This window comes from Halictus rubicundus, chromosome 11 (assembly GCF_050948215.1).
Source record: "Halictus rubicundus isolate RS-2024b chromosome 11, iyHalRubi1_principal, whole genome shotgun sequence".
Classification (NCBI taxonomy): domain Eukaryota; kingdom Metazoa; phylum Arthropoda; class Insecta; order Hymenoptera; family Halictidae; genus Halictus; species Halictus rubicundus.
In genome coordinates this window covers 8597214-8622384 of record NC_135159.1, presented here as the reverse complement: position 1 = coordinate 8622384, position 25171 = coordinate 8597214, and the positions used below count along the sequence as shown (strand labels likewise).

General features: G+C 34.1%; 6 protein-coding genes across 15 annotated transcripts in view; 2 read left to right on the top strand and 4 right to left on the bottom strand.

The window, feature by feature from the left end:
* The first annotated feature begins 79 nt into the window (after nucleotides 1-79).
* On the top strand, nucleotides 80-2255 carry LOC143358854 (EF-hand domain-containing family member B). Of its 2 annotated transcripts, XM_076796343.1 has the most exons (10): nucleotides 80-214; nucleotides 302-451; nucleotides 521-701; nucleotides 778-901; nucleotides 964-1137; nucleotides 1199-1415; nucleotides 1478-1670; nucleotides 1743-1820; nucleotides 1898-2001; nucleotides 2073-2255. In XM_076796343.1, exons 1-10 carry the CDS (start codon nucleotides 134-136, stop codon nucleotides 2253-2255), a joined length of 1485 nt encoding a protein of 494 aa, XP_076652458.1. In that variant the 5' UTR covers nucleotides 80-133. The 2 variants fall into 2 exon arrangements, with proteins under 2 accessions (XP_076652458.1, XP_076652459.1); XM_076796344.1 differs by lacking the exon at nucleotides 964-1137.
* A 3-nt stretch (nucleotides 2256-2258) lies between these two features.
* The window catches only part of Mpp6 (M-phase phosphoprotein 6), a 72250-nt gene continuing 49337 nt past the window's right edge, over nucleotides 2259-25171 (bottom strand). Inside the window, exons 2-5 of the mRNA XM_076796355.1 lie at nucleotides 3081-3218; nucleotides 2891-2942; nucleotides 2715-2815; nucleotides 2259-2638 (exon numbers count right to left, since the gene is read on the bottom strand). Of these exons, the coding sequence (XP_076652470.1) occupies nucleotides 2338-2638; nucleotides 2715-2815; nucleotides 2891-2942; nucleotides 3081-3157 (531 nt within the window). The 5' untranslated portion in view covers nucleotides 3158-3218 and the 3' untranslated portion in view covers nucleotides 2259-2337. The remainder of the gene's footprint in view (nucleotides 2639-2714; nucleotides 2816-2890; nucleotides 2943-3080; nucleotides 3219-25171) is intronic.
* Mic26-27 (MICOS complex subunit 26/27) lies at nucleotides 3457-5645 on the bottom strand. 2 transcript variants are annotated; one of them, XM_076796352.1, is made up of 6 exons: nucleotides 5447-5645; nucleotides 5139-5311; nucleotides 4905-5029; nucleotides 4347-4580; nucleotides 4144-4268; nucleotides 3457-3633 (listed from the first exon to the last, which is right to left on the bottom strand). In XM_076796352.1, exons 1-6 carry the CDS (start codon nucleotides 5459-5461, stop codon nucleotides 3592-3594), a joined length of 714 nt encoding a protein of 237 aa, XP_076652467.1. In that variant the 5' UTR covers nucleotides 5462-5645; the 3' UTR covers nucleotides 3457-3591. The 2 variants fall into 2 exon arrangements, with proteins under 2 accessions (XP_076652467.1, XP_076652466.1); XM_076796351.1 differs by having other exon boundaries at nucleotides 5139-5320; nucleotides 5447-5644.
* On the bottom strand, nucleotides 6059-8227 carry Wwox (WW domain-containing oxidoreductase). Of its 2 annotated transcripts, XM_076796349.1 has the most exons (8): nucleotides 8139-8227; nucleotides 7727-7884; nucleotides 7572-7636; nucleotides 7266-7502; nucleotides 7010-7202; nucleotides 6761-6946; nucleotides 6438-6693; nucleotides 6059-6373 (listed from the first exon to the last, which is right to left on the bottom strand). In XM_076796349.1, the coding sequence occupies exons 2-8, from the start codon at nucleotides 7819-7821 to the stop codon at nucleotides 6146-6148; spliced, it is 1260 nt and encodes a 419-aa protein (XP_076652464.1). In that variant the 5' UTR covers nucleotides 7822-7884; nucleotides 8139-8227; the 3' UTR covers nucleotides 6059-6145. The 2 variants fall into 2 exon arrangements, with proteins under 2 accessions (XP_076652464.1, XP_076652465.1); XM_076796350.1 differs by lacking the exon at nucleotides 8139-8227 and having other exon boundaries at nucleotides 7732-8048.
* Dlic (dynein light intermediate chain) lies at nucleotides 8215-12342 on the top strand. Of its 3 annotated transcripts, none has more exons than XM_076796345.1 (10): nucleotides 8215-8391; nucleotides 8582-8655; nucleotides 8725-8841; nucleotides 9070-9300; nucleotides 9375-9585; nucleotides 9658-9846; nucleotides 9913-10027; nucleotides 10288-10428; nucleotides 11497-11650; nucleotides 11731-12342. In XM_076796345.1, exons 1-10 carry the CDS (start codon nucleotides 8303-8305, stop codon nucleotides 11844-11846), a joined length of 1437 nt encoding a protein of 478 aa, XP_076652460.1. In that variant the 5' UTR covers nucleotides 8215-8302; the 3' UTR covers nucleotides 11847-12342. The 3 variants fall into 3 exon arrangements, with proteins under 3 accessions (XP_076652460.1, XP_076652461.1, XP_076652463.1); XM_076796346.1 differs by having other exon boundaries at nucleotides 8275-8391; nucleotides 10288-10404; XM_076796348.1 differs by having other exon boundaries at nucleotides 8275-8391; nucleotides 11497-11620.
* The window catches only part of Mib1 (E3 ubiquitin-protein ligase mind bomb 1), a 607096-nt gene continuing 596018 nt past the window's right edge, over nucleotides 14094-25171 (bottom strand). The window contains exons 10-16 of one of the 5 annotated variants that reach the window (XM_076796335.1): nucleotides 21672-21891; nucleotides 20524-20834; nucleotides 19654-19828; nucleotides 18488-18574; nucleotides 17990-18191; nucleotides 16857-17032; nucleotides 14094-16269 (exon numbers count right to left, since the gene is read on the bottom strand). In XM_076796335.1, the coding sequence (XP_076652450.1) occupies nucleotides 16129-16269; nucleotides 16857-17032; nucleotides 17990-18191; nucleotides 18488-18574; nucleotides 19654-19828; nucleotides 20524-20834; nucleotides 21672-21891 (1312 nt within the window). In that variant the 3' untranslated portion in view covers nucleotides 14094-16128. The remainder of the gene's footprint in view (nucleotides 16270-16856; nucleotides 17033-17989; nucleotides 18192-18487; nucleotides 18575-19653; nucleotides 19829-20523; nucleotides 20835-21671; nucleotides 21892-25171) is intronic. The other 4 variants (XM_076796338.1, XM_076796336.1, XM_076796339.1 and 1 more) reach the window with 4 other exon arrangements.

Here is a 25171-nt window from a genome sequence, read left to right as displayed (position 1 = left end):
GTGCATCATTTTTAATTATTTATAAGAGTAAAATTCTGTACGAAACAAGAACGTGCAATTATACAACTATGTTTTGTTTTTTATAATTTTGCTGCATTATTAATATTAATTAATTTTCTATTTTGCATGAAAGATGGAAAAATTGTGTAAAAGAATACAAAATGAAGGTTTTAAAGAAATTCAAGAGAATAAAAGTTCAATTAATAAAAAAACAGTAAGAAAGAATATTCTTAACATTAAGCTGTATGCTCAAGAATATTTTTGGAAGAATTTTAATTGTTTTGTCATTATTTTTTTACAGATGAAACATAAAAATTCTGATATTAGAGAATGTTTCATTGAATACACATTGGAAGACAAAGTAGCAGCCTTGAAATGCATGCTTGACTATAATGAAAAAGAAGCAGAGAATGCACCTGTGCATAGTGGCTCAGATAAAACTAGTACTGGTGTAAGATGATAATAAATTTATATGATACAATATAATGAACAATTAATAGATGATAAGATGTAATTTAAGGTAAAGGAATGTCTGCAAGGAGACCAAGAAACACAGTTCCAAACCCTAATTTATGAATTAAGAAACACTGTGATGAACAGCTACTGGAACAAAGAAGTTGGCAAAACACATTACCAAACTCCAAACCTACCAATTGGCATGAACCCATGGGAAACAATCTTTGGGAAGAAAACTAAATTTGGTACAAAGCTAAAATCTGCAATGAAATCATTACAAAATATATTTTTAACAACATCTATATATTCCCCAATAATTAGAGACATCAATGACTGAATTACTTCAGGCAAAAGCAAACCAAATGGATATTTTGAATCCAGATATTCTGGAAATGTATAAGAAAAGCCATAACAGTTACCTACCCGCAGAGCAAATTAACAGAAAGTATGGAATACTAAAATGAAAAATGTTTTATGTATTCGCTACTCCCTCAATTATACTTATAGCTATGAGCAACCATTCAATCAAAATTTTCGCTTTGGGAAATTTAATAATGTGGACAATAATGGCACAAGGGTGAAGAAACTACTAACATGGATCACTTCTACTCCTTCTGTACTTATTAATCCCATCCTAGCAGATTTTAAAGAGCGTACACATCCTCGTATTGGAAAAGTTAGGTAATATGTGCTTACAATAAATAAAATGTAGCATAATAATCTAAGAATGTTCCGTTTTTAGGAATTATAAAGAAGCAAATTTATTTATGGATATGGTTCATGGAAAGACAATTAAAAGGGTGCAAACAAATATTGTTTCCGATAGTCCTCTTAATGATGATGTCATAAAACAGAAAAAATACTTGCAGAATATAAACAGTTTACGTCAGAAGTACAAGAAACAAATTCCAGAAATTCCGTTTTTAGATATTTATGAAGAATTATCCAGTCTTGATAAAGTAATATGCATATTTATTAAATATGCTCAATAATTATATAATAAATATATATATCTTTATAGGATTACGTAGGAATACTCTCAGAAGACACAGTCTTCTCTGTATTAGCCAAATACAAAATGTACATAAACAAAACATATTTAACACCACTATTAGATCTTCTTGGGATACGTAAAGAGGAAAATGTTAATTATACAAAACTCCTAAATCTCTTAAATTGGAAATATGACTTTCCAACATTACCGAAAATAGAGAGTAATACATTATAATATATCTCTTAGAAAAAAATCTATAAAAATGATACCAGTATTTTTTTTATTCTTTTAGGGGCTCCTTTGGAGTGTCAGTGTTGTCATACTACATACAGAGACACAATTGGAAGTACAGAAGAAACAGATATTACGAGTTAGTATGAAGATATTGAAATACATGATTTTTATCACTATCATTGTACTTACTTGTTTAACATGGTTGTTTTGCAGAAGAAGTTTTGCACAGTACTTTGAAAGATGGAACTACAGCTTATGATCTCATTTTTCCATCCGTCTTTACCCGACATGGCCTGGGCAGGAATGATCTTACCAAAGTATGTATAAATATGTATAAACAATCTGAGAAATAGTAACTCAACTAGTCTTTCCAAATTAATTTTTATAGCCACGGAATAAAGAAGAGATGAAAGGTATATTTGAAAATATAGGTGTTCAGTTTCCTGATAACAGTTTCAATTTACTTTGGGAAAAAGGATTGGAAAAGTATAATGTGCAGAATTTATCTGTGCTAACTTTCAGAAATTTGTGCGATGAATATGACACAATGATTAATAAAAAAGATTCATAAATGTGAATTGAAATAAATACAGTCTTTACAGAAGAACTTAACATCTAGTGATTACATATGTATAAATAATTGATATCTAATACTAGTCTTGAGGTTTCAGAAATTTTGGCTTTTTCGATATTGGTTCAACAGATTTAATACTATCCCTATGCGACTTCTTTTCGTATTTATATTCAGATTTTAGTTTCTTCATGCCTTTCCAATGTTCTACCATTTGTTCATCTGAGATCTCTGTTTCCTTTTTCAATTCCGTTGCGACACGTTCTTTGGCTTGCTCGTGTTCCATTAATTTCTCAATCTCAGGATTCATTCCTTGGTAACTTACTCTGCCATCAATCAATTTCTCACAGAAGATATAACTAGGTTCTATGATGAATCTCTCCCTGAAATGAAAACTAAATTAGTACAACTTTATAAGCTAGTTATGGATATGAAAGCAAGAATCCTTCCTTGACTTACGAATCTTTCATCATACGCTTTGTCAACTCATTCCCAAAATACTCTTCACCTTCTTCTTGAAACTGTTGCTTTTCGACTTTTTCTTTTGTACGTTTCATAAACTAGAAAAACAATTTATAATTATGAAACCAAAAGAAGAACCATTTATATACAACTTACAGAACTTCTTAACTTACTTTCATGTCCAGTATACTTTTCGACAATTTTGCTTTGTTAGAATTCATTGTTCTGTTTTAAAATATAAATATACAATAACAAATGCAATTACAGTTGAGGATCACGTGTAAATAAAAATAAAAATTTATGTTTCTTCGCTATCAATAAACGATTTCACTGTATTCAGCATGTGACAGTGATCAACCTAACCTGCACTGCATGAAGATCGAGAACTTCGTGATGGTTAGGTAACTATTTTTTGATAGTGTGAGTAGGATAGTAATCATGTCCTAATCATCGTTGAATCATAGAAATAGACTTAGAACAGTGAACAAATAAACGATTTAATAAAATTATTTTATTATTATCTCGGAACAATGCTTTTATTTTTTGCGCGATAAAGATGCGCAGACGCATGCACAAAAATAGACGCGTAAATAGATATCTGCACGAAGAAATTGCGCAAAAATTTTAAAAAATGCGCGGAATTCGTACCGAAAAGAATTTAAGAAAATTTTGTCGTGTTATTTCATTTTCTGATTCATTTTCTTCAAAGGAAATTATTTATTGGATTGATTGAACAGAGTTTTCTAATAACAGATTTTTCATATTTTTATTATTACATGCAACAATTCTATTAAAACATTGTATAATTTAGTCACGTCTATGTATAAATTAGTCTTACCATGTAATATTTGCTATTCACTACAATACATCACGTTCATTCCTTCTTCGTTTCAGATTTACTTTCAGACGACTTTTCCTAAAATAAAACAATTATTATCAGTATACACTAACAAATATATGACAATCATATCATGATGGTGAATCGTAATGGTAGTTTTGCAGGATTTCAGAAAGGTGGGAGCAGGAAAGGTACCTAAACAGTTACTTCCACTTAATCCACGTATTTCGACTGTTCGAATTTTGTATCTCCTCCACTTGTGGAGTTTCTGTTAATACGATTGGTTCTAGGTGTTTGGAATCGTTATCGTTATCGTTATTCGGGTGAAACGAAGTTGTGCGGACTTCCAAACCGTTTTCGTTAGGTGTTTCGAGATCTATAGTCAAAATCGTTTCAAAAAGTCGAAAACATATCCTTCACAGTTTATCTACAAGCAATTTAAAATAGCTATTTCGTAAATAACTGTGAAAATTATAATTTAATCAACTATTAATATACAGGCATTTGTCTAGGACTGAGGATTAAATTAATGTAATTAGGAGCACAGGAGGAATGATGCAATAATGAATCGGTGTTTTTGCATCCTACCTCCTTCATTTCAGAAATTTTTTCAAAAGGTTTTTTTATCAACTGAAAGTATTCCGATTCAAGTACACTTTTAACTAATGACAACTCCTTAAACGAAGTTTCCTCTTTGCTATCTCCTGGTTTAACTGAAATCATTGTCATATTCGCAAATAACGCCATTAATATTATTATCATAATGTTCTTTATAGAAGAATGAAACGTACCTCCATAAATGAAATTATAACTAATTTGTCCATAGTGTTCCACTATATTATACGCTTCCTTTGCTTCCTTTGGGAAGCAAACTACTCCAACTGCACCAGCACCTGTTGTTGTGTATAGCAATTTCTTGAAGAAACCTCCTCTGAGACCCAGTATCAGTCCTGATAAACCTCCAATACCAACAGCTCCAACTCGTGGTAGAAAATTTGCTTGGTCTTGGAGATAGTCAATTATATCTGCAGAAATGAAACGTTATTTACTTGTAAGTTGTTTGTTACACAAATACAAATAGAGCTGGGTAAAATTTTATAGAAAAAAATATTTCAAATACTATTTTTAATAATTGCTGTCCTGCAATTCAAATAAAATACCATTTTAGATAAACAGTAAAATTCTCACTATTTTGAGAATTCTTTGAATAAAATACTATTTTGAAAGCTTTTTCTAACAAATCAAATATTCTATTTTTAAAAGTGCACGTATGATTTCAAATAGAATAGAGTATTTACTATTTAGTATTTGAAATAGTATTTTACCTAGCTCTGATTATAAATACCTACATTTAAAATTATCTACAGCTGCAGAAACTTGCTCCGAGACACCATCAGTCATGTGTCTGAGTTCCTGCAATTGTACACGTACTTTGCGGATGTTTTCCTCGACTATTGATGGAGAATGCTCTGTGCTGGAAATGATTATAAATAACATAGAATATGAATACTTATTTAATTTGGTGAACATTCTTTAAAAGGAATAAAAATACATTTGGCGATATGAAATTACTTGCGCTTTACCATGGCATCTGTTTAGAATACCCAGCTTCTGTAGAGTAAATGGGCAGCTCAGATGGTTTTATCAGATTCGCTGATGGTGTTTCGGTAGAGCATGGCTTCGGCTTCTCGTCTGGTGGATTAACAGGTTTCATGACTGGCACTGCAGCACAGAGTCCGCACGGCATCAAGAATTTCTTGAAAAACTTCATATAAATATTTATTTAATGTGGTTTTTACATTCGTAACAACAATTTATAGACAATGTACCACGTTTTACTGATAACAGATTTTAATTGACGTAACGGATATTTATATAACCATGTAATTACCATTGTCCGCTGCATTTTATACAGAATTTGATCTATGAATCACTCTTAATTACAATTTATACTTCATTCATGAATAAAATGGAATATTCACGGGAATATTGGATTTCATTCAGCAGAAATGAAATTTTTGCTAACATGTAATCCGACAGACGAAAGTTTTGGCATGTTTCGTAAGTGAACGCCCCCTAACGTTCATTTCGAAACAATATACATATATACAAAAATGTTTAAATAAATATGAAAAGAATTTGCAATGACGGTAACCTTCAACAGTAGCGCTGAATAATATGAATAAAAACTGTATTAATGTAATAATGTAATTCATTATTGGTATTTTACTTTTATACCGGTTCTGCCGAATTCCATTAAAACACCCGGTTGATGATCATCACAACGATGTACCGGTTCCCTGCAGGTGATGTCTTTGCCGAAAATAGTGCCGACAGTAGATTCCAAAAATTTGTGTACATAATTATGCATGATTTTACTAAATAATTTAGTTGCTGCAAATCTCGGCTGTAAATAATAAAAAATTTTCACATTTCGTTGATCCTAAAAGTAATGAATGAGGCCCTTCAATGCGCGAGATTGCACTGTTTTCACGTTAATCAGTTACTTGTTTGATAACAAATCTTTATTCACATTCTATAAATTTACAAATAAATTTCTTATTATTAAAAGCATCTTTTTGATTCAAGATTATATTTTACAGCCCATTTTATTTAATGCCACAGTTTCCCAAAGCTTGTCCTTTTTCATGATATTTACAATCATTTCTTGGCTAACAGACCATAATCTTGATGCAAGCGCGGGATCCTGTGAAGCGTTCGATGGCTCGCACCGATAGCAATTGTTGAAATAAACTCCTGTTAGGCCTTCCAATTCTGGAGCGGTCGCACAGAAGACTTGAGTGCTTGCTGCTTGTTGCTGAAACATTTATTTTACGTTAATTTCCACAAAAATTCAGACTTCGGATAAATAAATTCCCTACCAATGATTTCGTGAACGGTCTCACTAGCATGAACAGGATTCGCATTATCCAAGAGTAACGTGTCAAGGAGGATGAAACCAGATTGCCAGGATGACAGCTAAATACACTGACAGTGGTCCAACGTTTTGCCAATTCTTGTGCAAATAAAATATTGCACAATTTAGAGTCATTGTATGCTGCCATGAACCAATATTTATATGCAGGGGGAGACAGTGTTTGTTTATGAAAGTCTTCGACTGTCCGAAGCAATGAGAACCTGTCCAGAAACATCAATTAAAATTTAATACAATTTTTCTCGAGATAATTCAGAAACTTTGAAGTACCTGTGAGATTCACTGGATACTACCACTACTCTAGAGTTACGGCAATTTCGAATTGGTTGCTCCAGTAAGAGGGTGAAATAAAACTGGGAAAGATGATTCACTTGGAATGTCGATTCATAACCATCCTTGGTGAGCTCATAGTTTTTTGCAAAGACACCAGCATTCAGTATCAATATATTAAGAGTTCTGAAAGTAAAACAAATTGTAGAAACCTATGACTAAATCAATTTTTTAGCAATGTAAATTTACTTGTATTTTTGCTTAAACTTCTCAGCAGCTTCTTTAACACTGTGCAATGAAGACAAATCTAATTCCAATATCTCACAACTATTATCCATTTCCTTATGGATCTTTTGTATTGCCTCCTCACCCTTTTTCACGTCTCTGCAAGCTAAAATCACTTTGCAACCATGCAAAGCTAATGATCTAGCAGTTTCGAATCCTGTAACAGTAACATTGTGTTAGCATTTAGTTTATACACTAAAATAATTGTTATTATTCTTACCTATGCCTGTGTTAGCTCCTGTAACAATGGCAACCTTGTCTCGCAGATCTCGACCATATAATACAGCCAATGCTGTGCTTCTCCCATCGAAGCGCTGACGTACAGGTTGAGACGATGTTCCAAATTCAGTAGCAAATGCCAGGCGTGGATCAGTGTACGTTGTTATTTGGTTTTTCTGGTCGACAAATAAGACATTGCCATCTTCTGTTACACGCTTCTCCCAGCCAGTTGGTAATTCTTATTAACATAATAGAAAATTTATATGAAATGGTTTATGATAATTTATGAGTTTTTTTATTGGTATACCTCCTTCTATGATTTTTTGACGACCAGTCCTGGGATGTGTCCATTGCGTACCTTTCGTGTAATGACTAAACAAAATATTGCAGTTACTCTAACAAAACTTTCTATTAAGAATCAGTGATGCAATAAATTGTTATATTTATGTAAAATTGATTTACTTCACATAATAAACGTTTCCATCAGTAGTTGTCATTTCCTCCCAACCAGGAGGCAACTCATCTTCGCTGTCAGATTCGTTTAAAATGCTTACCATTTTTCTTAATTACTATGAAACACTTTACGTCGAACTGTTGTTGTTCCAATTGCTTAGAGTCCGCTGAAAAAAATTGATATACACTGTAAAAAATTACTTATGCATATAAGGCAATACAAGAACATTTGCAACGCAAGCAATATACTGGGTAGTCGAATTAATCTTTATAATTTGCAACAGAGTTTCTGATAAGTACGAAACTTTTGGGTTAGGTTCGTAATTCAAATTAATGTATATAGAATCTAGTCTATATAGAATAATTTAATAAATATAAAAATATATTTTTGTATAAGATGACAATAATCGTTTGTCATAACCTATAAGAATTATTATAAATATCTTTCATTTTCTTAAATCGAATGTTTCCGATTTAAAAATTTAAATGTTCCAAGTTCCAAGGATTTCATTTTGAATGAAGTTGGCTGCACACCGTGCTACGACTCGATTATAATCGATAAGACTCATTCTGTCAAAAACAGTCATGGCAGCGACAGCGATTGACATAATGTTGCAGAGCAATGGGTTTCAGACGAAAAAAAAGGAGGATCCAAACAATAAAGACAATTTGTGGTACGTTCATAAAATTCATTGTTGCTAATACTATAATTCACCATATTCAAATATTCACAAATACGTCTAACACATAAGTACTTATCCTTATTTGACATATCCTTTTAAGTGTCACACATTATAATCGTTTCCAAGATCGCGTTTAGAATTTTTAATTATCTCGAATTACTGTGGCTTCTGATTTTTGCAGGTCCTCTATTTTGGCTGAGGTACAAAACAGCGGGAACAACAAATTGCCTTCGAACAAGAACATTCTTGTGTTAGGTGAAAACAATTTCTATAATTCCTGCAATTTTAATGAAATATGTCTAATAAACATTAATTTGTCTGCAGGAGACAACGAAAGTGGGAAGACTACACTTATCGCTAAATTACAAGGTGTAGAGGACCCAAAGAAGGGTTCTGGTTTAGAATTTGCATACATCGATGTCAGAGATGACTATAGAGATGGTAATATTTATTCAATATTAGCACATTTAACGCCAAACCTAATTTGCTTGACTTTTCATTACTTAGTAAAGAATGTGAAGTCTATGTCCAGTCTATAGGAACTAACACAGTATAAATGGAAAGTCTATGGCTGATCCGTAGGAACTGGCATGGTGTTTAACATGTTAATAGCATTCTCACGAAAATTAATATATTAAAACCAGAAGCTCTAAATAATCTTTTCTTTAGACCAAACAAGGTTATCTGTGTGGATTTTGGATGGAGATCCAGGGCATGGGAATCTTCTGAGATTTGCATTAAACGCAGAAAGATTTCCGCACACTCTTGTTATGTTGGTGGCTGCAATGACGACACCATGGGATATTCTCTATCAACTACAGTCGTGGGCTGCGCTCCTAGGAGATCATATTGATAAGTTGCCTTTAGATAACGATACTAGACAACGGTGCAGACAATTTAGTAAGCAGATTGTTGCAATGTGTGTTAAATTATTAAATTTAATTTAAATACTTTAATGTTTCTTTACTGCTTAGATGTCAAGAAATGGCAAGATTATACAGAGCCAGGAGACGAACTGGATCCTGGCAGTCCTCTGAGACGCACCAGTCGCAACCTTGATGATGAAACAATTGACAATTTACCGCTACCGGAGGGAGTACTCACAACAAACTTGGGCCTCGATGTTGTTGTCGTTATTACGAAAACTGATTACATGACCACACTAGAAAAAGAGCACGACTACAAGTGAGATTATAATACTTAAAAAATTGAAGCCATCGGAATTCAGAGAAATATGTAATTGTTTAAATATTTTAGGGACGAACATTTTGATTTTATGCAACAGTGGATACGTCGATTCTGCTTACAGTATGGTGCAGGACTGTTCTACACGTCAGCAAAGGAAGACAAGAACTGTGATCTACTGTACAAATACCTTACACACAGAATTTATTCTTTACCTTTTAGAACACCTGCTTTAGTGGTCGAAAAGGATGCAGTTCTAATGTACATACCACCCTTTATTATAATTCTTATGTGTTCAGCATAGTATTAATTATTATTTAATTACAGTCCAGCTGGCTGGGACAACATGAAGAAGATCAGTATTCTCCATGAGAACTTGCAATCAATGAAACCTGATGACTATTACAGAGATGTTATAGCACAGCCGCCGATTAACAGAAGAGTGCGTATACAGCGTTACGCTATCTAACGTTTTGTTGGACAGTGTTATTTGAGTTACTGTGTCAAAGAGAATTAATTATCACTAGAGGTGTGCGAGAACCTGAAAATGGCGGGTCGAGACGTGTCCTCGAATATATCGAGATTCCCGAGAATATTAGGGTTCTCCAATGTATCAGGATTCTCGACCAGTCCCGACCATGAGGTACCCGACATTTTCGGGTTCTTGCATAGCTCTAATTATCACATATTTTTGCGAGACAGTGTGTTGCAAGGGAAGTCGAAGTGCAGGCCGAAGAGGAGCAATCTTTTCTAGCGAAGCAGCAGATCGAATTACTAGGCTTGAAAGATCCAACCCGCTCCCCCACGCTGAGGAATCAGGCAAGCACTGGACCGGTGATTCAGGTTATACCATTTATAATTGGAGCATGCTTCTCATGTTATACACAGTTGATCAATAACCATCCAGCGTTGAAAAACAATGTTTTTGTGGCTAATGTGTACAGTGATATCATGAGTATGATCACCGTACTCTTTCCCTATAACAAGCAATGCTTACTTGCATTAAGATACATTCGATCTAGATATTCTTAGTACATTGAACATGTTTAATGAATTTAGTTTAATTTTCTAAGTGAATGCAGCTTTTTCATAAAACTTCATGTTTAGCTTCTTGTTCATTAAAATCACTGTATGTTGTTCATTTTCATATACGTTACTAATTCATCTTGATGTGTCTGCATCGTTTAGTGTTTGTACTTCGTAACTATACACTTGAAGTACAGTTTAGTTTTAATGAAGTTAATTGAACACAGCGTGAGTCACTTGAAGTCTGAAACATTTTTTGGAACTATTAGTTATTTCAAGAAACTGTTTCAGATAAAATTTGTGCAATTTTTGCGGCACATAATTTGAGATAAGTATTTCTTTTCGTAGAAGGAATTTGTTAAATGGAATCATAGATTTAAAGATCGACTTAATTTGTGATTCTATGCAAAGTGAAAAACCATTGCTTTAAAAGATATTTCGATTTAAGAATGGCATGATATTTTTTAGTTATAATAAATTATTTCTTGAATTGTTCTTTTTTTTGCTATAAGTGTTTAGTACTTCTCATAGAGAACAAAAAACTGCATTGACTAATGTATTTAAAAACATGATTCCATTTGAAACATAGAGTCGACTTGATACAATCTCTATGGGCCCAATTGCAAAAAATAAGAGAATATTTGCACCAAAGTTTGGATCCTGTGAAACTATTCAATTTTTATCTGAAACATCCTTCGGTGTCACCAACTGTTTCAAAAATATTCAAGAGTGTACATCCTGTGTATAGAATTTGTTTGATTAATAGTTTGTACGACCGCTAAATGCTTTAACACTTGAAAGCATGTTCTAATCAATGTGGTATGATCTGTCATGGGTATGTGACAGAGAATGCGACTCGGCAAACACTAAATTCTTCTCACATAGGTGGCTTCACCGAATAAAAAGCTGGATCCGAAAGCAACCGGAACTTCTCAGTCTGGTGAGGGTGTTTTAGCAAACTTCTTCAACTCGCTGCTTCACAAGAAGATTGGATCACCTGGATCACCAGGTAGTGTAGGCACAAGTCCAATAAAAATTGGTAAATATAGTTTACTGTAATACATTGCGATTTTAATCGAGAGATTTTTAATTACACGTTTATTTCCATTTTTATTTTAGATTCTCCTCCAGTGGAAAAATCAGCCGTGTCGAATGACGCAGCGGTGGAGTTGGATCGTCTTACTAGAACCAAGAAAATCTCTCCTCCTAATTTGAATTCGTCGTCTGAATGTTGAGGAAACTAGAGTTCCTTGGGCGACATTTATTATCGTATATTTGCTATAAAATATTAGAATAAATCAAAAATAATTTCCAATTTTATGTTTTGAGTGTCGTGTTCTTGTAGAATATTTGATAATCAATATTCGCTGAATTCACGTTCTCAATATTCTTAATTTATATTTGCCCGCGGAAGTTATTTATGATTCGATCCAATATTTACGTGCATACGATTATTAAGATTAAATCAAATTTTTTTTTATTCAAAATGCTCGATTTTTTATCAATGCAATTTGAAACGAGTTGCGGAAGATTAGAATTTGGTCGAGAACGATTTATAATTACGTGAAATGGGAGTAACAATATCTCACACAACTTAACTGCAGTTTTAATATGACTTTAATCGTTTCAATGACTAATATAGATCAAGCTTAGTTCATTTAATTTTAATCAAAGTCAAGAAAATTGTCAGTGGAGCGCAAATTTAAATAAATTAATATATGTAAGACTGAATACCTTTTGTCTATCATTCTTCCTGATAGGGTTTATGGTTATTACAAAAGTAATATGTGGCGAATCTTCCGACAATCGTCGACATATTCATACATATTACATATATGTATGTTACGGGTTCGGGGCATCTTTAAAGAATAAAACGAGTGAAATACCAAAGAGACCTTTATTAAATAGAGGAGGAATACTTAGCTTTGCGACTTCCCTCAGTGACGTTCGTCAACCAACTCCCTCATGTCTTCGATGTATCGTCGTCACTACGACGACGCGGCAACGAAGACGATTCGGCGCAATGTCTCGATATCGAAACATATCGATACTCGTAACATTTTCTTTTTAGCGAGCACGAACAAATCCGATAACGCCCTATCAAACCTTCTTACACATTATAATTCTAATTTTGTTTATTTTGTAAGATATCATTTAAAATATAATCTGTCATAATTTTGTATTGTTATTCTGATTCGTATATGTAATCAAAATATGTGTTTTGCAAGATGACAAATTTATTTATTGTTATGCTTCGATAGAATACAGTTGAAATAGATACATATGCCTATTTTAGTAAAACAAATATGAAATATATTAAAAGTAGTGCGCATATGCTATGGTGAAATATTCGCTTTACAATGTTCCTTTTCCAGAAAACCAATAATAATACATTGGCATCTTGTAACTTGAATTATATAACATTTAAAAAAAAAATTGAATTGTTAGAAAAAGTTTAAAAAATTCTGAACAATTGAGCAATGAAAGCATCCAATGAAAAAATACATATAAGCAAGAATACATTTTTTAACAGTACTTTAATATTATCAATATTTTAGAATAAGATAGTGATAATTATAGGATCCCATTGTAATATAATTCACATGTTTTCGTGTTTTTAAATTTTTCTTTTAAATGCAATGTATCAATATTTCTAAATTAAATATTTTTACAGAAATACTATGATAGTAGGAATGACTTAACAGCTACATGTCGCTTAATTTTAGAAATTACCTAATTTAAGATGCCCAATTAATGTACAAAATTAAAATTTTTATTAGTGAACTGATTAATAAAAATATTCGTTTCAAAAGACGTATACACAATTTAACTTCTAATTAACAATATTTGATTACATTTACACTGAAACATACTTCTCAAAATTGCAAAATTAATAATTTTCTATTTTCGATTCTGCAAACTAATTGCAAAATGAATTGTTTTTTACTTTTTATATTAATAAATATTTTCTAAAATCGAAAAAATGAATAACTTTTTATTTTTATTGAATGTAATATACTTGTTTATAATTGTAAAAATTGGATTCTTAAATTAGACATTAACATTTGATGTTTTAATAGTTATCGTAAATACAATTCACAAGATTCCTAATCTAAGCAGTTACATCATCTATTCTACGTATAAACTTTCGGAAAAGTACTTATAAATGGAAGAACGGGGTGGCAATACATAAATTATTGCATAATTAATATTTGGATAGGGCCACGGCTGTCTCTATTGTGCGCTCTTAACGATAATTAACATCAATCTTAATTATACACTAATTATGTTGCTGCAAATTATTTAAAATTGTTTTCATTAATTTTAAAACGAAAAAAAAAAATAGAGAAGACAAATATGAAAGGAATTCATTAATTAATTTTATAGTCCTTATTAGTTATAGCAAAATTATAATATTTCCGGGAGCTTTGTAAAGCTAAGTATAATAATTTCATAAAAAAGAAGCCAATATGTTTTCATGAAAAAAAAAATCAAAAAATTAAATTTTGAATATACGAATACAAAATTATATTCAGACAATAAATTTTGTTTATTGTATGTTTATAATACTAAATTTTGCTTCCAATACTGCAAATATTAATTGATAATATATATTGCTATAACACATTATTCTAGCTGCATTTTCTAGACACAAACACAAATACAAATTATGCATAAATAATGAACGTACTAATTTCACTAAAATTTTTTGTAACCAAAATAATTGAAGATACGATTAAAAAATTATAATTGAATTGTGACAAGGACTACCACACATAATAAAGTAATTTTTATTAATTGTGTGTTGCTTTTAGTTTTGTTACTCTTTTTTTTTAAATGAATGTTGTCCAATTAAATGCGGATAGTCGTATATATATATATGTATATATATACTATATATTTACAGTATTAATTGTAAATTTCACTAATACTATTTTTTAATTATTTAGATGGAAGTAAGTGGCTTTGTTAATCATTTTTCTGTGTCCATAATTAATTAGAGGCTTACAAAAGTAATTGGCACTATCCATTGTTGTTGTATCAATTAAGGAAAACTTGTGGCAGTAATCATTACACTGTCTAACAAGTTTTAAACGATAAACGATTTTATAGATTTTGATGCAGTGAACACAACTTCGAAACCCGTTTTTTTATATCGTCCAAAATTGAAAAATATGTTTAAGTATGCTTTAATGTTTATAATGTACTAAAAATGTACACCGTTGTATTCGGAAGAGAATCGTTCTATGTAAAAGATATTTGTATAACTTGTACAGTTAAAGCGTAAAAATTCTCAAAGTTGAAAATATGAAAAATTCGATGCTTGACCGTACTGCACTTGCTTTAAATATTTGTAACATTATAAAAATATATACTATTGTATTCAGGAGAGTTCACACAATTGGTCTACGTGGAAAACATTCGCGTAATTTGTATGGTTCAGGTGCAAAAAATTTGCAGATTCTAAAATCGAATTTTCATTAGTTTACCTTCTAAATTAAATTTCTCAAAAACTGTTTTCAAAGGTAGTGCTCAGCACACCAAAAACCCTAAGAATCACCTATCAGTTATCTCAAAATTGATGTTGAACAGCATTTTCAAGCCGGAGGAAGAATAAGCATGACATATTTACAAGGAATTCATGTTGAACAATTTCGAGACAATAGAATCCCAAAAAACAAAATTTGAAAAGTCGTATTCAAACATCGAAACGCACAAAAAAAATCAACCTAATCAAGGAAAACAAGAATTCTGTGGAAGCTTTTCTAGTTTCCAGTGTTCGCCGCGGTGTCGATTACACATTCATCAAATGCAATCAAACGACAGTTGTGCGCATAATCTACGATCCAGCATTAGTACTTAAGCATGGAAACACTGCAAACATTCTAATTGCTTAATGCTACTTGCTAGAAAACAGTTATTACAAAATTCATCACTGTGCCCACAAAATTTAATCAAAAAAAGAGAACGGAGACAATGTACTGTTAATAACAATTATACTATTCGAAAACCAATATTCTCCAAGTCCCAGTGAAACATTGTTTCAACCTCATATTCGCTCTCTCTCAACTTAATTCACAGACATCTTTCTTCCATTACAATTAATTGTAATCGCGTACAGCAGAATTAATGGTCAAAGTCGTCTCAGTCCCAGAAAATAACCCAATATTACAGTTAATTCCTCCTGCAACCCACAAACGATGTTATTGTCATTATTCTAAGCGCTAACACACTTGACAGTAAAATTCGAGAAGCGTCGAACACTTTGACTGACAGCGGAGAAAATGTTTGAGAAGAATGTACTTGATCGTAGCAGAGAAGGAAAAAGTGAAACTGCGAAATTGAATGATGATCGATCATGTTCGCCGGTGATAACAGTTGCTGAGAAGATGATTACATCCCTTAAAAATGCTACGGTTAATGTAAAAAGTTCTTTATAAATACTGGCGTAATATTCAATTGTTCTTTCATGATGTTTCATTAAAGATCTGGCAGAGGAAGATTATTGTTTTATGTTTAATAAAGCAGAATGCGTCTGTCTACGGCTTTCCGGCATATTGGACACTCTGACATTTGGTCGCCGCACATTTGACACGTCCCGTGGCCGCAAAGGAATATCATGTTCTTCAAACGGTCCAGGCAAACAGGGCACATGGTCTGAAAAACGAGTATAAAATACATCACTGTCGAATCGACAAAATATTGCTTTTTTTTTATAGTTTCCAACGTCAACGAGTCGGAGGAAAAGAGAGCAATGACCTTGATCAAGAACATTCAAGGTGACTCAAGAGATTTTCTGTGAAAATTAGTTATCCACTTTTTTATCGTTTGAATTGGTTTCTACGATTCTGCTAAATCAGTACTGTTGGAGACTATAAATTGAGAAGTAGTATAAAAATGGGAATAAAAATTTTATAATGTTTTGTAATAAATTATTGCGTTCTTCATGAACAAAAATTAAATAATTTATTCCAGTGGCTCTACCGGGATAAATAAACTTCGACCGAGTGATTTGGCTGTTTGTTAATTATATTTCTTTGTTCAGGACTTTTCAAATTGCAGCTTTTAAATGAAGCAGAAGGAAATTATGGCAGAATCTTCCGATTAGTCTTGATAATGTTTGACGAGCATACTCAAAGTTTCCACGGCTTTGCCAGACTATATGTATCTTGTGTGCATTATGTGGAAGCACCGGGGAAGTTGTGCATGTAATCTTATAATCAATAACGTTATTAAAGGCTCACCTGTTCTTTGATGTCCTGTAATTGCTGTTCAAGTTTCTCAATATCGCTCAGGGTTTTATCGATGCTTTCGTTGTTCATTAGTGTCTCTCCAGAGTTGATGACTTGTTTGCTGGTTGCTGGCTCCTCCTCGGGGTCGTTCTTCACCTCGGATATGTTACCTTGGCATTCAACAATACCTTGCCATGAATACATTGTAGTAAATCCACTATTGTTTATTTAAAATAATTTATATAGTATAGTATCAAAAAATTTTGAAAAAATCTGGTATGCAGCTGTTTCTAAGATACATGTTTGATCATTTTTCCCGATTTTTTGGTTGAAGATTTTGTTTGCAAAAAATTGAAAATCTCTGAATTTCGAAAGTACATATAGAAATACATGGTGAAAAATTTTGTTAATATAAATGCATAGATGTGGCAAGCTCGCTGCACATTTCCACGTGTTCTTAAACACATAAACATCCGCAGTCTATTTATAGTGAATCCTTTAGCCTTGATACTTGCAGTTTACATTAGTATGAAAGCTACGGTGCGTTTCATTTCGAGAAATTCTAATAAACTATCAACGTTCCTTAATATATAAACATCATATTACAAATAGGCGGAAGGCTTGGTATTTCAGTAAACGACGCACTGTGCTCGACTATACTATTTCTTATTATTCCATGTTAATGCACTTACAACTATTAGATCGTTTTTTTTAATAAAAAATTCATCATTATATTCTCGACATTATTCTGATTGAAATGATACCAAACACGATAGAATTGGGATCGTGTTCACTCGTTCAATCCACGATGAAGTAGAACCTCTATTATCCAAACTAACCAGTGGAAAATTAGCATTGGGGTAATAGAGCATTCACTCAGCTGAAGTGTTCGATTAAATATTTACTATATTTAGATTTAAACATTTACTACGAATTTAAGAACGTTGTTACGTTACTTTCGTCTTGTTCAGATGATTGAAATACATTGTTATTCATTTCTTACAATTGATTTCGAGAAATTTTTACGTTACGTAAAAATCCGCAGTCTAGACATGAGGACTCGTTGTGGAGTTTTTTTTAGTAATTCCTAGTCATGTATCTTTTTCCATGGAAAACCGTTTCGGATGAGTCGGGATTCGTTATACCTGATGCGTTGATACCCTTGACACAAGTGACGTCTCCTCCACCCCCACAGCAGACGGACAACGGCACCATATGTTGAATTTGAGCTCTGCACAGGACGCATTTTTTCATTAGAGCTGCGCAGCCTTCGCATGCACACATGTGTCCGCAGGGTCGAAACAGTACTCCAGCTTTGCGATCCGAACACACGACGCATTCCTCGATCTACAAACAAACGGATATTTTTTTATTTTCCCGGTTTTCAATTTCGTTGTTCTCCAAAACAATTTCGTTTACGCGGCCTCCGGGCTATTTTCTTTTTCTTTTCTTTTTCTATTAACTTGTAACTTTGATCTCTACCGTTTTTGCTCGAGATTCTAAAATATAAAATAAAAGCAACGTTATTCAATTATTGTTCAAACAGTAACGAAAACAAACAAGAATATGTTGTCCGAAGGAATTGTTGAATATAATTTCGTTTCTTTAAATTTAATTTCGTTTTTTTAAATGAAAATAATGACCGTATACTGCCGTTTCTCAGTTCCGTGAAAAATATTCGATCCACCATGCCTTGACGAAGGGTGCATCACCACCGGCTCATGCTGCATCTATTTCATAAACAAATTGTCTTCCGTTTAACAGAGTTTCGCTAAACAAAAACATCGTAAAACCGTACGAGAATGTCTGCGCCACGGAAACTACTGTGATTTTCCCGAAGCACTGAAGGACATCGGAGTCAAAGAACCTCTTTGAAAGAATTGTTTCTTCCATTTCTGACCTTGTATGACCTTCAAGGTCATTGTGTCGCATACGAGTGAATTTTTCTTGTCACACGCTTTCGTATGATATCAAAAAATATGTAACATTCCGTTAAAAAAATTTAAGATCACCTTCATGTCTAAAAAAAAAAAAACAAAATAGTGCAAACACAAATAAATTACATACGCCAATACGTTGCTTGCAAAAGAAACAGTGGTAATTTCTTCTCTTTCATTTTCTTCTAATATTCATTGTTTGCAAGGAAAACGATGGCCAGTAGTAGCGTGAAAACCCTTGTAAAATTGCATGCATTGTGGTTGCAGCATTTTAGGCGAATTTTTAATTGTTAATAACTAGAAAACGAAGTCGAAAGCGACATTTTTTTCTTCATTTTCGCCTTACATTGTCATGGAGAAACATCCCTTAAATTTTCTCCCACCTGCAGTCGAATGGGTCCCATTGAAATCACCATTAAAATCATATAATATTTGTCCATACCACTACTATACTACTCTCTGCTCTTACTAGTCCCATTGATTTCACACTTTTTCCTTGCTAGGAGTAGTATATATTTATGAGTACAGCGTGTTGGCTGTAGCTCTACACTGACAATTATTACCTTTCTGCCCACTTTTTTTACACGTCCAATAGTAAAAATAATATCTATTTTTATTCTTATTATATACAGTGGAATCACAATAATATTCGGACACTTTTAAGAGCACGGTAACTTTCTCAATATGGGACCATACGACTTGGATTTTTTGAGAAGAGCAATTAATATACTATATCGCATTCGGTCAAACTTGGAGTCGATGGAAACAGTGAATTCGATGGGACCCGGTCGAACACCTTGTATAAAGAAAAATGTTGCAATATTCAGGATAAAAGTGAAGGATTTGAATGCAAGGATGCGTTGAATGCACACCTTCATCCTCGTCAGAACGTTCTCCCTGCAAATCAGACACTTCTTCACCCTCGGCGCACAAGTGTTGCAACAGGCAACATGTCCGCAGGGGTTGAAAAGCATCTCACGCTTTCCATCTGAGCAGACCAAACACTCGTCGATCGTCGCTGACGGCGGAGTAGTTCCAATACTGTGCCTGGAAGCATAATTACATTTAGATATACACCATCAACCGATCGATATTTCATTCTGAATTTGGAATTTCTACAAAAATAATATCGTCCATTTTACTCGCAATTGTTCCTAAGCCTTCCAAATTCTAGAGTCTCCGAATTACAGCAATACAATTGATACAATTACAATTGCATACAATTTCTAATTGCACCGTGCATCTTTATGCATTCACAATTTGTTACAATTTTTTCAAATGCGCGAGACAGAGAATTAATGTACAATTTGTCATATTGTTTTGGTTTTGCTGCACTAGTGACATGTAATTAAGAAGATAAAGCTCTATTCAATTGTAGGCTCTATTTTTCCAAGCTTCAGATTATTAAAATAAATATATGTTATCATTCTTCAATGCCAAAAAACGGATTTGAACTAAATTTATATCTCAAATACAAAATTAAAATATTTACAATATTGAATATTTAAGATATTTTAAAATATTTAATATTTCAAATATTTTAAAATATTTTATTCTATACTTCATATTATTGAATTAAAAATATGTTTTCTAAAAAAATCTCCTAATACTTCGTACTATGTTTATTAGAATCACCCATTAAAAACACAATTCTATCAATTCTCTCACAATTCCCTCACAACTATTTCTAGCAAAATGGAGGCTCTGGAATTTCCAGGAAGAAAGAGATTAGGGTTACTAACGACTCCCTGTCTTTGTGGCAAGTAGTCAGCGTTTTGCATAGGTTGGGGTCCGGGCACAGGTCAAGGGGCGTTTGTCCTTTCTTGTTCTTGAGTCCCAGGTCTGCGCCATGAGCGGCCAGGAAGCAAGCGATGAAAGAGCTACTCTTCTTGTCCAACCCCTGCGCTCCTAGGCAGATCAGGAGACGTCCGACATCTTGGACGTCCTGCAGCTGTCGCAGCTGTGATAACGTATGATATCGCAGGGCCTCGTGCAGAGGTGTGTCGCCGTCCTTGTCAGCCACGTTCAAGTTCGCGCCTTCGCGCACCAACAGCTGCGACAAAATTTATGGTTGCTGCTTAACTGTCCGCAAACAATATCATTTCATCCCCCTAACCCCCACGAGTCCTGTCGATTACACACTGTGTCTTAAAAATTCATATTGTGCTGCCATTTGATGCTCGAGTGTTTAAGGGTGCAAAACATTGAAGGAGAGATTTGGAAATTTTTTTTGGAAAAAGTTCTAGATATTTGGTAACAATGCTTTTTGTGTTCAAAAGAAGGGTCTTTTAGGCTATTCTCGGAATTTTTTCGTTTCAATATCGTTGGCAGTTTATTCCGGAAGTAATTTTTTTATATAGACGCATACCGCGTGGATAGACTGTTTTAAGACAGTGATCTTTGGGAATTTTTTTTGGAAAAAGTTCTAGATATTTGGTAATAATGCCTTTTGTGTTCGAAAGAGGGGTCTTTTAGGCTATTCTCGGAATTTTTTCGTTTCAATATCGTTGGTAGTTTTTTCCGGAAGTAATTTTTTATATACACGCATATCCCGTGAGTAGACTGTTCTAACACAGTGATCTTTGGGAATTTTTTTTTGAAAAAGTTCTAGATATTTGGTGATAATTCTTTTTGTGTTTGGAAGGTGATACTTTCAGGCCTTTCTCAGAATTTTTTCGTTTCCATATTGTTGATAGTTTTTCCCAGAACTAATTTTGTATTCAAACCTTCTCGACAGCCGATTAAGACTGATTTGTTAGGATTAAGAAAAGTGATCTTTGGAAATTTTTCTTGGGAGAAGTAGTGGATATTTCGGAATAATTCTTTTTTTGTTTTGAAGGTGACTCTTTCAGGCTTCTCTCTAAATTAAATGATTAATTTCGGAACGTACTCGGACGATCTGCGTGTGCTGTCGTTCGACCGCGAGGTGCAGCGCCGTTTGCAGATTGACGTTCTGCAGATCCAGGTCAGCTTTCCCAAAACGCGCCAGCTGTTCTGCGACTTCCACGTGGTTGTTCAAGGCGGCCAAATGAAGGGCCGTGTACCCATCGTCCTTTTTCTCGTCCACCAGCCACGGTCGAGGAAGTTTTGACAGAAGCACCCGCATAGCACTGCAATAAAACAACAATAAAAGTTCCGGTTAATTCGGTGGCATTAAATGTGATTGAAAAGTGCGCGCCACCAAGGTCATTTCAAGGTTACAAACCTCTACTTAATTTTCTAATTTTTTTTTCTCCTAATTCTCCTCACGGATTTGTTTCTCTCAGAATTGCTGTTGCGCTTACGCGTTTGTAACTAAGAACGTCAACCGTCACTAAAAGTTTAAAAAATCGCGACATCGAGATAAAAAGTCGGACAGTGATTAACCTTAGCTCATTTCGAAGCTCCAAGTCTCTACTTTAAGACCCACTGAATTATTATTTTATTGGCCACGTGGTTAAGTTGTTAAAAAACAATTTCGAAGCAAGCGTACCGGAAGTCGCCAGTTTGCAACTTCGATCGTCACTAAAAGTTTAAAAAATCGCGACATCGAGATAAAAAGTCGGACAGTGATTAACCTTAGCTCATTTCGAAGCTCCGAGTCTCTACTTTAAGACCCACTGAATTATTATTTTATTTGCCACGTGGTTAAGTTGTTAAAAAACAATTTCGAAGCAAGCGTACCGGAAGTCGCCAGTTTGCAACTTCGATCGTCACTAAAAGTTTAAAAAATCGCGACATCGAGATAAAAAGTCGGACAGTGATTAATCTTAGCTCATTTCGAAGCTCCGAGTCTCTACTTTAAGACCCACTGAATTATTATTTTATTTGCCACGTGGTTAAGTTGTTAAAAAAGAATTTCGAAGCAAGCGTACCGGAAGTCGCCAGTTTGCAACTTCAATCGTCACTAAAAGTTTAAAAAATCGCGACATCGAGATAAAAAGTCGGACAATGATTAACCTTAGCTCATTTCGAAGCTCCAAGTCTCTATTTTAGAATCCCCCGCGTTACCTGTATTTTCCATTTGCCCTACCGCCAGAGTAAACAGTTTCAGAACGCGCGTACCAGAGATCGCGAATTTCCGTTGAAAACGCAATATGGATTTGTTATCAAAGACTAGGCAATTAATTATTCGACAAACGTTTGTAATCCGAGGCCGCGCTATTGCCTCGCGCCAGCGAGAATCGGCGCAATTAACCGATGATAAATCACATGAAATCAAACAGATGTATTCGTAATTTAGGTGTTTTCACCCATCGATCCCGGCGCGATACGCTCGGTTTACAGAAATCCTTTCGGTTTATAATTACGCCATCATTAACACTGCCGTCTATTGATCAACAAACACCCACGACCTCTGATTAGCAGCATACAGAACCTCCCAGAACCCGCATAATTAATTTTTCGAAGCCCTCAATTGTTAATGCCGAACAAAACATTTCCATATGAAAGTCGAACTTTGCGAATGTTCCGCGTGTAAACCGTCAAAATTAAACAAATTATTTTCACGTGATATTGTTCCTTAGACCCTGCCGAACACGACGGTATAATTGTTAATATCATTATACACATTTAATTAGTTACAGATCATAATTGGAGAAGGTAGGTTTCAATTTTGTTGAATTCTCCCGGGTTTAAAGATTATTTCGAAAACTAGGGGAAATGCACCACGTGATGCAGTAAGCTCCAATGAGCGAACAGGATATTTGTATTTTTTTTCTTTTTGGAACGTTAAAACGAATCCGTGGCGAATTTTTTCGCGGGTCTTCCGGGTTAATCAATTTACGGCTATCGACACAATGGCGGCCGCCGCCGCGATCCCTTTTGAATATTTATACCGATAAAATCGGACGATTCGCGGGCCGTGATTGCAGTTGCAGTTGCACTCGACCGTTTCCCCGGCTCGCCTTAAGCTTAAAAAAAAAGGGGGCGGAAAAGGAAAAATACGACGACCGAAGCGCAGTAAAATTTTGATGGTTTTCCCGGCGCGAAACCGGGAGACGTAAAACGCGTAACGGCCCCGAGAAATCGAATAAAATGGCGGCCGAGGGCTGTTAGCCGGCGGGCAAATCGATCCCCCGCGATAAAACGACAATTATAGCGAAACCGCTGCGAGTAATCGACTGTTTGCGTTAATCGTGCAAACAGTATTTTTCTGTTTTAGCCGGCTGACCCGATCAATTTGCTTTTCTTATTGTTCGGACTGTTGATTGGGACCACGAACACGCAAATATTAACATTCAGAAAATAAATATGGAGGTGGGGTGGACGACTCGTCGAATCTTCTGCCGACGGTTTTGCTACGTAAATAATTACGAACGTGTTCCGATCAATTTAAAATGGAACGAATTTCTGTACTGAACGTTTGTCGATGTTTAATTTATTGTAACTTTTTGAAAAAAAATTGTACGATGATCAATCTTAGCTCATTTTAAAGAGCAAAACTCCTACTCTTAATACAGCTAATTGATTTTTTTTTAAGGAATTTTCTCTCCGCTGGAAAATTTAATATTTCATACTATCCTCCGGCGTTTAAAATTGTAGGGTGAGGAAACCTTTTGTGATGTTTTAATTATTGTAACTTCGTGAAAAAAATTGTACAGTGATTAATTTTAGCTCATTTTAAAGAGCAAAGCTTCCACTTCTAATACTGCTGACTGTCTTTTTTCAAAGGAATTTTCTCTCCGCTGGAAAATTTAATATTTCATACTATCCTCCGGCGTTTAAAATTGTAGGGTGAGGAAACCTTTTGTGATGTTTTAATTATTGTAACTTCGTGAAAAAAATTGTACAGTGATTAATTTTAGCTCATTTTAAAGAGCAAAGCTTCCACTTTTAATACAGCTGACCAATTTTTTTTTAAGGAATTGTCTCTCCGCTAGAAAATGTAATATCTCATACTACCCTCCAACGATCAGAATTGGAATATTCTTGATGTTTAATCTATTGTAATTTCGTGAAAAAATGTCGAACAATGATCAATCTTAGCTTATTTTTAAGATCAAAGCTTCTACTATTAAGGCCTTCGCGGGATTATTATAGGAATATTTTTCCCCGCCCAGGAAAATTAAATATCTCAAACTCCGTCGACTAAAACCTAGTAAAGTCACAGTTAAAAATTGCATCTTTACATTCAAATGCGATTAACAAGTGCACTGAACGAATTTCGCGGTGGAGACGGGTGAGTACTGTTCGTTTGATAATTTGACTGGATAACGTGTCTGTAAATTCGAAGCAAGTTTCGCGTTCGGCCTGGAAAACTAAACCTGACGGTTATTGAATGTGTACGTGACAAGTTGAAACACGTGTACGAGTGCATGACAAAAACATATGCATGTCCGTTGCGCCACAACCGTGCTGCAGCCTCGAGGAGGTCCTCGAGGGGGACAGCTGTCACATCTCTTTCCGCCT